The sequence below is a fragment of the Anopheles aquasalis genome, chromosome 2 (genome assembly GCF_943734665.1).
Source record: "Anopheles aquasalis chromosome 2, idAnoAquaMG_Q_19, whole genome shotgun sequence".
Lineage (NCBI taxonomy): Eukaryota > Metazoa > Arthropoda > Insecta > Diptera > Culicidae > Anopheles > Anopheles aquasalis.
Window position 1 is genome coordinate 69,218,147 of NC_064877.1, and position 12,538 is coordinate 69,230,684.

The 12,538-nt window shown below is 47.7% G+C and overlaps 2 protein-coding genes across 2 annotated transcripts in view; one reads left to right on the top strand and one right to left on the bottom strand.

The window, feature by feature from the left end:
• LOC126573231 (putative SERF-like protein) overlaps positions 1-1,737 on the top strand; it is a 1,798-nt gene extending 61 nt beyond the window's left edge. The window contains exons 1-3 of the mRNA XM_050233192.1: positions 1-230; positions 1,054-1,156; positions 1,370-1,737. The exon at positions 1-230 is cut by the window's left edge and continues 61 nt beyond it. Of these exons, the coding sequence (XP_050089149.1) occupies positions 224-230; positions 1,054-1,156; positions 1,370-1,445 (186 nt within the window). The 5' untranslated portion in view covers positions 1-223 and the 3' untranslated portion in view covers positions 1,446-1,737. The remainder of the gene's footprint in view (positions 231-1,053; positions 1,157-1,369) is intronic.
• Positions 1,738-2,798: 1,061 nt separating this feature from the next.
• Positions 2,799-10,623, bottom strand: LOC126573183 (mucin-4-like). The gene is made up of 4 exons (XM_050233115.1): positions 6,910-10,623; positions 6,597-6,823; positions 6,200-6,520; positions 2,799-6,138 (listed from the first exon to the last, which is right to left on the bottom strand). Exons 1-4 carry the CDS (start codon positions 10,621-10,623, stop codon positions 3,279-3,281), a joined length of 7,122 nt encoding a protein of 2,373 aa, XP_050089072.1. The 3' UTR covers positions 2,799-3,278.
• Positions 10,624-12,538: the final 1,915 nt, after the last annotated feature.

Below are 12,538 nucleotides of genomic sequence, written 5' to 3' on the forward strand. Positions count from 1 at the left end.
GAAGCTCAAAATTTGGAGAAAAACTCCGCTCTGGCCAGAAAGTGGTACTTTTTCATGGTCGCAAAACACAAAACACTGATAGCTGTGATCCGGTGAATCCTCCCGTGCCGTGTTGTTAACCAAACAGCCAAGTTTGTGGAAATAGCGTGTGAAAAGGTTGTGTTAACTGCGTCGTAGGTTGCCCCTATTTCTCGCACGACTTTATTATTTCCAACCCACCAAAATGACGCGTAAGTACTCCTTGATTTTGCGGAAATCTTTAACCTTTTTAGTTTTGCAAGGATCCTAGCAATCTTTGAACGATCCCGTCCCGGCTAGAAGTGAAAACAGGGCGGTGCAGGAGATCCGCGAGAATCAATGTTGTTTTTTTTCTAACAAGAGAGGCTCCAGTTTCTAGAAATAGTTGAGCATCACGTAAAAGCCGGATTTTGGGCATCGCAAACAGTAAAAAGTAGAGGACAGAAAGGCGCACCCCATTAACGCCTACGAGATATTTCATTCGAAAGTTTCCCCACTATTAATAGCCTTCGTCGCATTCGATCTTTTGTTGGATTTACATCATTCGTCCCCTCCTTTATTTGCATTTCCGTGTCTATCGTCGCTTCTAGCATCTTCGATGACCCGCTCCGAGTTATGTTGAGGAAACAAGACAAAAACACGATGATGCTTTCTGTGATAGCGTCTTCGATTACGTTGTTGGGCATGTATTTTATCTGAAACAAGCCGGATGCACAAGAGCGTCTTGAGGACATGCTTACGCTGCTCTACAAAGTGGAATCAACAAGCATCTCTATAATGATTTTTTAAGAGTTATTCCTTTACTATTTGATTAAATTTCTATTTTATACACACAATTGTCTGTTAATAGAATACAAGGACAAGGACAATAAACAAGACTTACCTCATGAAAAAAAGTATTATATCAAAAGGCAAAGGGCAAAATAATAGCCACAGCTTTAAATGGCAAAAAAAAACAATCCTTGAATAATACAACTTTTATTTAAACGCACACCGGACGCTAGAGAGTTTACATGGTTCATACAATATTTTTAGGCGGAAACCAGCGTGAGCTTGCCCGAATGAAGAACCAAAAGAAGAACGGCGATAAACCAAAGCAACGGGAGGACGGGTTGACCCATGAGCAACGAAAACAACGGTAAGTTCCCTGGTGATCGTTATGGTTCTTATCACGGCGTTGTTGAACATCACCCGAATTCGGTACCGATTGATAACACGATTCAACGTCATTAGATGGGTACCAAACGAAGTTGAAACCACTTTATGAAATGTTTGAGAAGGCCAACTCAAAATGATCACTTTTTCTGACCAGTGTCTTACTAACTTTCTGTGACTGTTTGATTCATTGCAGAGATGCTGACATAATGCGACAAAAGCAGCTTAAAAAAGAGGCAGCAGCAGGCGGTGGCCAAGCGGTCAAGAGTTAATACTCATCCGGTGCCAGCAATTGAGTCGCGAACCCAGCAAAACCGTAGCTGAACACTTACCAACGTACCACACTTGCAGAAAAAGCGATCCTTCGATAGTCTTCAGCAATCCCACGCTTACCTTCGGATGTCATAATTGTTTTTCTCGCTATCTTATCCCTTGACCATCCTCTTTCTGTTGGCGTTGCCACACTGGCCATTTCATCCGCGGAGCTTCAACCGTTTTTGAGGCTTCCAAAATCGTATTTACAATTAAGGTTTAATATTTCATAAATCCAGATTTAAAACAAACGACAGAGAGTTCTCGTTTCTTTGGCGACCGAATGAACTTTGGCTTGTTTCCGAGGCGACTGGCATTTTCCAGGGGTAGAGTCGGGGTGGTCACAAGTCACTTAGACACCTACCAATAACCACCACTTCTTGGCACTGTTCCTAATGCTGCAACAGGAATAGAAGTATTGGAAACGGTGTGAAATGGATTTTGATTAGGAAACTACTGCAAAACATGGCACCTCAGTTTGGTTGATGAACGGACGCGTTTGAGGATAAACAAGCAATAGTGCAAAGGCACTCGTACAAAGAAAGCGCACTGCTTCGGGAACGGTGTTGTATGCTGTTAGTGTATTTCGATAGGTGTATCGTCAGCCGGCTGTAGTGGATCATTGTAGATGCACGAAACAAACATGTGTAGCCATGTCATCACTCCTCATTTGATTGGATTCTGTATTGAACATGAAGTATTACATGGACAACTTCTCTATCCCTCATGATACAATCGGTGGAAATCGCAATGGCGCTTCAGAGGGGAGTTGCAGTTGGATAAATGGAGCACAAGGAGAAAATCGCTTCAAAAATGTTTGCCACAAGCTGAGCCACGAGCCGTTGCCGGCGTAGCAGAATAACGATTATTAGTGGATAAGTTTCATTTTAACCATTTAGTTTTGCTGGCTTTGTCAAAATGCTTCATTATTTGATTATGACACTGTTTTACTTATGCAATCTGATAAGAACAGGGATCTGCAATATATAGTGTCCGACCTACAGTTGTGCTGACGACGTACCATAGGATGGAAAGACAAATCTCCATAATAATCTATCCCACACATTAAGTATTGTATAGATAGATGAGGGCATTCGCTGTTGATTCGATCTACACGTACGGACGATGGTATGATCCATACAGCCAGAATAAAACAACTCTCGTAATGAAGAATTCATGTTGAAAAACTTTGACTCTTTGTCTCTGAAATCTTTCAGAAAGAAATTACGCCCGGTTGATTTCTGCACAATCCAAAGCTATTAATGATAAAGGAGAAAAACGCACTGTTGTTCAGTCATGTTGATTTTATTTTATTACCAGCATTAAGTACATAACCCAGTCCAGTCTTTGAGCAAAGATGGTTTGGAAAATTCATAAACATTCGGTTCACTTTCAACTTATTTTTCAGCTAAAGTAACCTGTATGAAAAAGAAATTCCCACGGGAGCATCTTCTTTTAGTCCTATTCCATCTTCCTTACTATGCAGTTTCCCTTAACTGCTCAGTCAGTTGGGTTGCATTGAAACGTACAATTCTTGTGCAATCCAATTTAATTGAGCAAATAATCCTATTTTGCGGAGGATTTTCGTTGTTAATACTACGCAGCTCGATGTGCGTATCGATCTTATAGCAAAAAAAACTGAAAACAAAACTTGTAAAAAAGATAACGGCGCTTAGAAAAACAAAAAAAGTCGTCAAAATTAAGATTCACCAACGGTTCTATCACAAACTATTAAAAGATTAAAAGTAACTGCGCAGTAAATGCAATACATCACCGGCTCCGGGTCTCCTACCCTACATGGCACTTTCCTTCAGTGGAACGTTGGATTCGTTGTCCGGTTGCTTCTTGCACCGAAAGGCTTGGGCCATATCGCGAATAGCATCGCCCAACAATGATTTCAACAGCTCACCGGTAATGCGATCCTTTACCTCGATCTCTTCGCGATCAAAGTTCGTCCAGCGGGCATCGTCTTCGTGCATTTCTTCGGCCAGGATCTCATCGACCTGATCCCGCTTCCGCTTGTTCGCGCACCCACTGTTCGCGTACTGCAGTGGAACCGTAGCACACTGAGCAAGCAACTGATGCTGCTGCTGATGATGCAATGGATGTTGCTGATGAGACTGCTGCAGGTGATGGAACAACTGTTGGTGATACGGAAACTGGCTTAGCTGCTGCTGTTGCTGCTGTTGTAGCGACAGTTGCTCCTCGTTCAGGATGCGTTTGATTTTGCGCCGCATATAATCCTTCATGCAGCGCAACTCATCTGGCGGGTTGTAGAACGCTAGTGGCCGTTTGTCATGCTCGATCGTGCGGAACGAGACAGTGGGCTCCGGAGGTCTGAGATCACCGTACAGCTCGTTGCACACGTCGAGAATTAGCTTCTCGTAAACGTTCGTCACATGATCGGAACGGAGCCGTTCCACTGGGAGCCACGGATCGCGGTACAACTCATCGAGCCGCTCATTGATTAGCTCGTCGATGCGGGTTTCCGAGGGAAACAGTAGAGCAAGAGGACTACCGTTGGCCGGCGGGATGTATGGTGGCGGTGGTTTGTTGGGAATTTCGCGGAAAAAGCCAACTTGCTGTTCGAGCTCCTTGATTTCCTGCTCGATCTGTAGCTGCTGGCGTCGCAACACTTCCGCTTCGTTGATAATGTCTGGCATACGGACGGTGGTGCTGCTACTGGGCGGACCGGGAGGAGTTGAGCCGATGGATACACTGGATCCTCCATTGGCAAGCGGTGAACTAACGGGAGGATAATTACGAGTAGCCGAATATGCACCATTCCCAGAAGCCGACCCGAGCATGGAATCATCGAATGAGGGCTTCGTTCCTTGTTTAATATCAATTTTTGTTGGATTTGGATCAGTCGCAGTTAGAGATGCACTGTTAATCACCAAGGTTGTACCCTTTTTGTCAATTTCTGTGCCACGCTGTTGAGCATTCGAGGATTCCGAGAGCGATTCAGATCCACTTGAATCTGGCTGATTGCTTCCATCCTGCTGCTCGGATGACATTGAGATCGTATCTGATGCCAGTGTAACGGTTGGTGGTAGCGGTGGTGGCGGGGTCGTCGGTGAACGCATTAACGGAGTTCTTTCGAACGTTTCGCTCAACTCTTCGAGCTCATCGTGCAACGTAACCAAACGCTTTTCAAGTTCTGAAGTAGACGAACTGCTGTTCATTGATGAACGCTGTTGGCCTACATCGATCTCAGCATCACCATCGTCAACCGTACCATCGACCGTCTCCTGTTCCAGATTGTCCTCGCCGATCGCTTCGATTGCCATGGTGGGAGTGACCGTTGTTGGAGTGGTTGCCGTCGAGGCGCACTCTCCACTACTTTCGGTTGCTTCCTCCAACGACTGTATCATGGAGTCGCTGCAATCACTGGTGCTGCGTGGATGTGCCGGCTCGTGATCACTCTCTACTGTCGTTGTACCATCATCACCATCCGGTGTTGGTTTTCTCTGTAGCTCGAACAGTGCAACACTGGAACGATCGCTCTGCTGTTGATCAGTCTGTTCATCTTCGGTCAACAGAAACGAGCCGGTGTCGTTGAGCAGTGGTGGTGGTAAGGACATATCCTCTATCAACATCTGCGAAGTTTCCGATTCGACCATCGAACGCTCTTCAAATGTATTCGAGTAGCTTTCGCTGCGTACCGGCGTTTCGACACCGATTGGTTCCCCATCCTGACCGCCAAAATCGCTGGATTGATAGGCTGTCTCTTCGAGTGTGTGAAACTCTACCGATGCCGTACTTCTGCGGCTCTCCGGTGACCAGCTTTTCGCTGTTGATGAAAGCAATCCATCGCTCTTGCGCCCCTCGACCACTGGCAACTCCTCTTCGCCGGTATCTTTGAACTTTTCTGGTTGTTTCTCATCCAATGACTCGTTTTTCTGCAATTCCGCGGATGAACTCGTATCATCAATCCCCAGCGAGGCACTGCGAGCAGAAACGAACTGATTTATTTCTTCCCCAGTATGTTGTGCCTCGTGATTTTCTTCGGAGTCTTTAGTTAGGACGGGGGAGCAGATGGCTTCTTCGTTCTCGTTTGCTACGGTGGTCGCATTGGTAATGGTTGTAGTTGTACTTTCTCCTTGCACCGTCGTCAAGCTGCTGTTAGTGCCAATCGATTCCTCAAGCAGCATGCCCTTGCCTTGTTGACCATCTCGAGGGCGGAACCTATCGAGCACAAATCGTTTTGCACTTTCGTATAAATCTTCCAGAATGGATCGCGTTACGTGATAACTGTGTTCGGGTTCGTATCGATGTGACTTGTCGCCGGTAAGCCGATGCCAGAGTCGATTTAACTTTTTCCCCACCATTTCTACTACTTCTTCCTGCTTAGCCTCATTTTCATCGTCCTGTTCGTGTTCAGAGGTAACCGCGCGTCGTGTGTTCGCATGCGGAATGCTTTGCAGTGTCTTTAGGCTTGCCTCGATGCTACGCATTCGCTCTTCGATTGTCGGGCCATCCGACTGGCGATGGTTGCCGCTGGAAAATTGTTTGCGGTTACTATACGCACGAAGCTTCTCCTCGATTGCCATTAAATTTGCCTCATCGCGGTCCAACTTGTGATGCCACTCGAGTAGCCGCCGTACATGTTCCTTGCGCTTACGAAGCTCTTCCTCGCGCCGAAGCAGGATGCTGAAAGTCACAATCAAATTCAATCTCCTGTCCAAATGCCTACAACACGGGTTTTACTCACTCTTCCAGACGATCGTTGGGTTCGAGCTCACGAGCGCGAATAGCGACTTGTATGGAATTGGTAGTAGTGGTAGTAGTGGTCGTTGTCTCTGTGGTCCCACCAATCATCCTTTGATTAGCCGGGCTTCCGGAGGAAGTGCGAGGAGTACGTTGCGATAGCGATCGCACTTTATCGGAAGAGGAGCGTAAGGCTAGTGCTGCACGATCAACGGCAGGTGACGTGGAGCAGTACGAATCGAGTTTGCTTTTCACATTCTTTGTTGTCAGCGGACTGCGGCCAACTGGTCCAGTATTCGTGTTGTCCGCAGAAGACTTTATGGTTCTAGGATAATGGGATAGAAAGATGTACATTTGAGTGAGATGAGTTGAAAATAAAACCATATTACATATATTGTTACCGGTGCAACTCGGAACGTTCCCTCTCCAAGCGTAGCAGAACTGCTCGTTGCTTCTTCTTGATGCCTGAAATGTGCTCGAGTTTACCCTTTTCGCGGAAACGCTGTTTTTGGAGTTCGAGCCAGGCCAACTGTCCCTTTGCACGGTTGAGTAGCGCTTTCTGTTTGGCTTGAACGCGCGATGTTAGATGTTCTTGTTTCGTGCGCTCACTGTGAATCAACTGATCATACTACAGCCGATAGGGGAAGAGACATGAATAAACCGTAATAAGTATTGAGGTTTAAAAATGAAAAACTTGTACAAGAGAATCCTTACCAATCCGATCGAAGAGTAGCTGAGATTGGTTTCTGAAACAGTTGTTGACATTATAGAAACCTCTAGATCAGTTCGATTAAAGATGGTCGCAAGTAGATCACTCCCGAATGTAACATCATCACATGAATCTTTCTTCAAAGAAGATGAATGTTGTTCAGTCAATGCGGGCTGCTCCTGGACCGCGGGTTGCTTAAGCTTTTGCTCCGTGGTTTCCTCCGACAGTTTCAAACTAAATGACCGAACTTCTTCATCCACTAAATTGATCTCTTCATCGATGCTACTATCTTCTCCATTGTCAGCCTTTTCAGAGCCTTGTTTCTGGGACTGCATAGTTTGTTTTTCTGGAACCGGAGTTTTTTCTTTCATTTGGTTCCGTTTATCTTCGCTGCTTGGCGTTTGATGCTTAACAGAAATAAGCTGTTTCCGCCGCAAGCTTTCCTCGAATGAGGGAAGATATTCTTCCGCCGTTGGTGGCACGATATTGGTGGCCGTGTTGTTGTGGCTGTTATCAGAGTGATCCGAAGTGTGAGATTCGAAGTCACTTGACCGTCCGTTTGCAGTTGTGGATTTAGATTTCTGTTGGTCAGTGAAACTACCGCTTCCCGATGATGTATACGATGAAGTAGACATGCTTGAAGGGCTTGTACTGGGGTGGCCATCATCCGATGCTACCAGAGAGTCTGAAGACGATGAAGAACTCGACGTGGGTGATGATGATGAGGCTGGGGATGGCGAAGTCACTGTTGACGGTATCTGCTGCTGGGACCGTACTTGAGTTGATTCGGGCATGCTCGGTTTCTCGGTTGGAGTGCCAACACCCGTTTGACTCTGGTTTTCAAAATCATCCGTGTAGTTGGAGGCAGTTGTAGAGGTGCCTGCAAGCGTGATCGATGGGCTGGTGGATGCTTTTTGAATCGGCAATTCGGCAGGTCCTTGCCCGGGAGTCGACGATCGAATTGTCATCGCTGCAGAGGTTTGTGTCATTTCATCGCGTATCTTCCGTATTTCCTGTGGCACCGGCACGGATCGTAGTGGAGAGGGTGGTTTCTTAAGGGCAGAGTAAAGCTGCTGATTGACCTCGATCACGTGTGTCAGGCTTCGATTGAACGCGTCGAGCATTCGCTGATAGTCCTGCTCACGCTGTGAGCGATCGGGTTGTTCCGGCATCCCAGGATGAGCAGGAGGCGGCATTTCTGGTGGTATGTTCTCTTTGAGTCTTTCTTCTGCTTGTCGCTGTGATGAGCGTACCAATTGGGACCGATTCGGAGAGGCTGTTATCTTAAGGCCTGATATCTTCTCCATCGAAAGCGGACTGACGGGGCCTGATGTAGGCGTTGGGTGGCGATCGAATTTGGTCGAATACGATTCTACTTTCGTGCTGCTCAGGAGCGGTGGCAGTGGAAATACAGCGTCGGATTTGATCGAACTAATTTCTGACGATGTGTTCGATTCACCTTGGACGGAAATGTTGGTCGAGATGGCCGATCCTTCATTGATGATCGCGGAAGGAGCGATAATCTTACGCTGTTGTTCTTTCTTTGCAATGCTGGGCACACTGTGGATGATATCTAAGTAAGCGTTGGTGCGCGGATTAATTACCTCTTCTCGCCGCATCAACTGCTCGGGGCACTGCTTAGAAGTTGCCTTTTTATCTTCCTCTCCAGTCACATTCCGTACTGCTTCGAGCTTTTTGCGTACCGCCACGATAAATGGATATGGATCCGGTTGCTGGAGTGATTGCTTCAACCATGGCGGAATACTTTTGATTCGATGATGGTCCTGTTCATTGTGATCTTGCAGGACATCATCAACGTTGTTGTTCGTTTCCTTTTCCTCCTGGGGTAGCAAAGTTGTTTTGAATGAGTTGTTAGGAATGAGCGTAACATCCGGCACATTCAACTTAAGCTCCTTTTCCGCCGCAGTGAGCGGTACGTCATCTCCGCGATCATCCTTAATTACAATCAACTGCGCATTAACCATTGCATTCGGCGTCGTCACGGTAATTTGTTGGTTCGGTCGTGAAGAGGCTTGATGAACTGGACTCAGTACGTCTTCAAGCGACATGTGGTCCGGTTTGCGCATGATGCCGATCCTTGTCCCCGGTCGTTTCGGTAACAATTTGAACGATGATGAGTTGGTTCGGGCAGAGCTTGGTCGTGCCTTGGCTGGTCGTATCGAATCACTGGAAATGATGCTGCTTGTAGCTCGCCGTTTTAAAACATTCTCAGCAACCATTTTGTCGGAGAGCGAAAAAGTTTTACTGGTCTTCGATACCGGAGCAACCGTTGTGGGGTTTTCTTTAAGAGTCAATTTTCCATGAACTTTCTTCGAATCACCCGCGCTTGTTGGTTGCTGCAGAGAAGGTGAGGAAGGGAACTTACGCAACGGGGGTTGTTTAGATATCGCAGGCGGTGGACCAGAACTTCCGTTGGAATGCGGTTTAGCGGAAAGTGCACCAAGTGCACCTACTGCACCGGGTGCAGGCTCGTTGGAGACCTTCGGAGCGCATGACACCGATCGGGATCGTGCTTTTTGTACATTTTTCTTCACCAGGGAGGTTGTGCTTCGTTTTAACTTTTCAAGCCGCTGTTTGATCAGTTCTTTCTCCGACGGTTTCGGGACCGCTCCTTGCTCGGGTGTATCCTTTTTTTCCTGCCGGCGCTTTGCCTGCTGCTCCCGTATAAATTCACGCGCCTTTGCGGGATCGTAGGATTTTTCCTTCTTCTTCACACAATCTCCCGCCGGTGGACGAGTGGCAGAAGCCGCGGACGGTGGTTTCGGTTGCGTCCCTGAAGCACGAGGAGGCTTCATTGGTTCGATCGGTACCGTTGGTGGTGGCATCAGCTTGCTTTCTGGTGAGATTTCTACAACCGTCCTTTGAATTACTTCGTCAGCGGTGGGCAAAGTAAGCATCGGAATGTCGGTTGCCAGTTTCGGCGTTTCTGTTAGCAACGAGCGGCGAGCGGCTGGCACGGGATGCGATACGATTTTCTCGTTCGAGGCATACTGGGACGTTGATTTGCTTGCTATTTTAGGTTTAGGGGCATTTTGTGGCTTGATTTCCATTACCGAACCGTTTGCCTTGCTTGGCAGTCGTATCTTTTGAATCGTCGCTTGAACTTTGCTCTCGGATCTTTCCTGTCCGGCGGGACGTGTGATTTCAATACACTGTGATGGAACTTTGTTTTCCTTCGAACTTTCCAGAACCTGAGGATCGTCTTGTTCCTTTTGCATCGGCTTCCTTCCCGGTGAAGAATCGATCGGAATGATACGATACGGCGGCTCACTAACAGCAGGCTCAACCGCGGCCGGTAAGTTTTTATGCTCCACGAGCACTTTCGATGTTGCAGGATCCGTACCGGATTGCGATGTATCCGGGGTGCGTTCGTGATCGTGTCCCGTGCGCAGCGCTGTGGAGGCGAAGGTCTGCAGCGAGTGGATGATGATGCCGGGAGTTTTCGAATGACGCTTCGGGCTTCCGGGAGGGGTTTTGAGCACCAGCTTTGTGATTTGCATCGTGCCGACACCATCACCAACCCCAGCTTTTTCGGCCGCTTTCGATGCCTGCCGACGAGGAGAGAGAGGTTGTGAAACAATTTGTACTGCTGTGCGGCGGAACGCCGGCAAAACAGTGTTTTCCGCCGACGGTAGGAGCCCGCGGGAGGGCGGTGGTTCCGATTCGATCGAATAAGTTGCTGAATCGTGATCCTCCATCGCCGCGATCACTCAAATACGTTTTTCAACACACTTTATGCAGTCACACGCAAATATTTGTTGGTTTGTAACTTGTTTCTTCAACGGAACAAGAGTGAAATGGACGCACAACGCCCGAACGCGACCATCACGATCCTGTTCTTGATCTCGCGAGGTCGATGGCCGGGAGGTATCGATGGTGGCAAGCGAGGTGGCGGAATGCGCAGAACTTTCCGGTTTCTCAGAACCCGTCGTCAGAACCCGCGTTCACAAGTTCCACCGTTTTCAACAGAAACGTAAAGGTCGTTGTTTAAGAAACATTTTCGAAACGATTAGCAGAATTTTCACACTTTCCGGTTTAAGCGGTTTCGGGGTTTTTGTTTGGCTTTTTCCCCCTCCCGTCGTCTTGGTAACGCACTTTCCGATGGCCGATGGTCGAAGACGCCCGCCGTGTGCCTGGCCGAAGATTTCTGGCGCGCTCTCTGCACTAGATTGTGAGTGGGTTGATTGCGGGGCGTTGCAAAATGGAATAGAGCAGAAATGTGAAGAATTTCACCCTTTTTACAGCGATTTTACGCAGAAAGAGTGCTTTTACCGGCGGTTTTAAAAGGTAGACCAAAAGTAGATTTTCCCATGCAGAAAAACCCATAAAATGCCGCTATCTGGCCAGAATAATGTAAACGATTTTCCGGTAAACCGGTTTAGTTTGAATTAACCGTTATACTTTGTCCACTCTGGCTTTCTGAAGAACGAAATTCGTTCAGAAAGTTCAAGGTTTTCAAGTCTTAAAGAGTTCTGATGTTTCTAAATTGTGTTTTAAAATGCCTCTATTAATTAGCATTTTTTCCTATAGTTCTTTTTCCTAGAATTTGGTCGTAAGAGCGTGATTATTTTAATAATTAATTTCAATCCTTTAAAATGCTCGATAACACGTTATAAGATCATACTTGATCAATCATGTAGAGTGTTGCGGCGTAAACCAGATAAGCTGCGTTTGCTCAGCTTCAGCTTCAGCTTCAGAAATGTATTCGACCGACGGATGCAAGAGTGCAACACCCTAATCTATAGGTGAAGCGGAATATGACGAAAGCAAAACCCGGCACGGGTTAATCGGCCCGGCAGCAGTACAGGCACGTGATGTAGGGCAAATCGGCACCTCGATAATTAGCATCGAACCCGAGTTTTCTTTCCCTTTCGATTCGTTTCGCCAACTGATCTGACCGACCACGGGGCTGCAAACGTCTAATTTGATTCAAGAAAACATGCTCGCGTGCGCGATCACCGACCACGATCGCCATCGATCGATCGATCGACCGTTGACGTCTGCATGCCACTGGCCACTGGCTCGCTGGCTGGCTGGTTGCTAATTATCCGAGCTTCCGTTGCAGCACGCACCAACGCGGTGCATCCATATGGTCTCCCCGTCAACACTTAACACGTGGCTGGCACCATCGACTCTGTGCTCACTTCACTTCAATCAGTCTTCAGCTCGCAGCTGTCCACCGGACCTCGTCGAACCACTTATCGCCCTTGCTCCCCCTTATGCCATTCTCTCGCATCATTTGAACCAGCCAAATGTCACTCCGTCCGCTACGTCCCCGGGGTAACCGTAAGTCGCGTGCGACCCGACTCCGGGCGGTCGGACTGATCGGACGTGCATGATTTGTGGAGCGAGCCCGAACTCGGTCGCAAAATGGCAAACGCGCGAGCCAGGAGATCCCGAGCTCCATCAGTCACGTGCTATCTTCATTATGCGCGAAATTTGCGCGGATTGTACCGCGTTGAGGCGCGACGCTTACCGCGGTCGCTATACTTCGTGGCCAGTAGCTTGGCTTGCGATGCAGCCAGGGGCTGGATCTTTTCGTTGTTGTTGGTAGGAATAGGTCACCTATCTCATCTCCTCGTGACCCAGTTATTTGGCGCGTAGGGAGCGCTA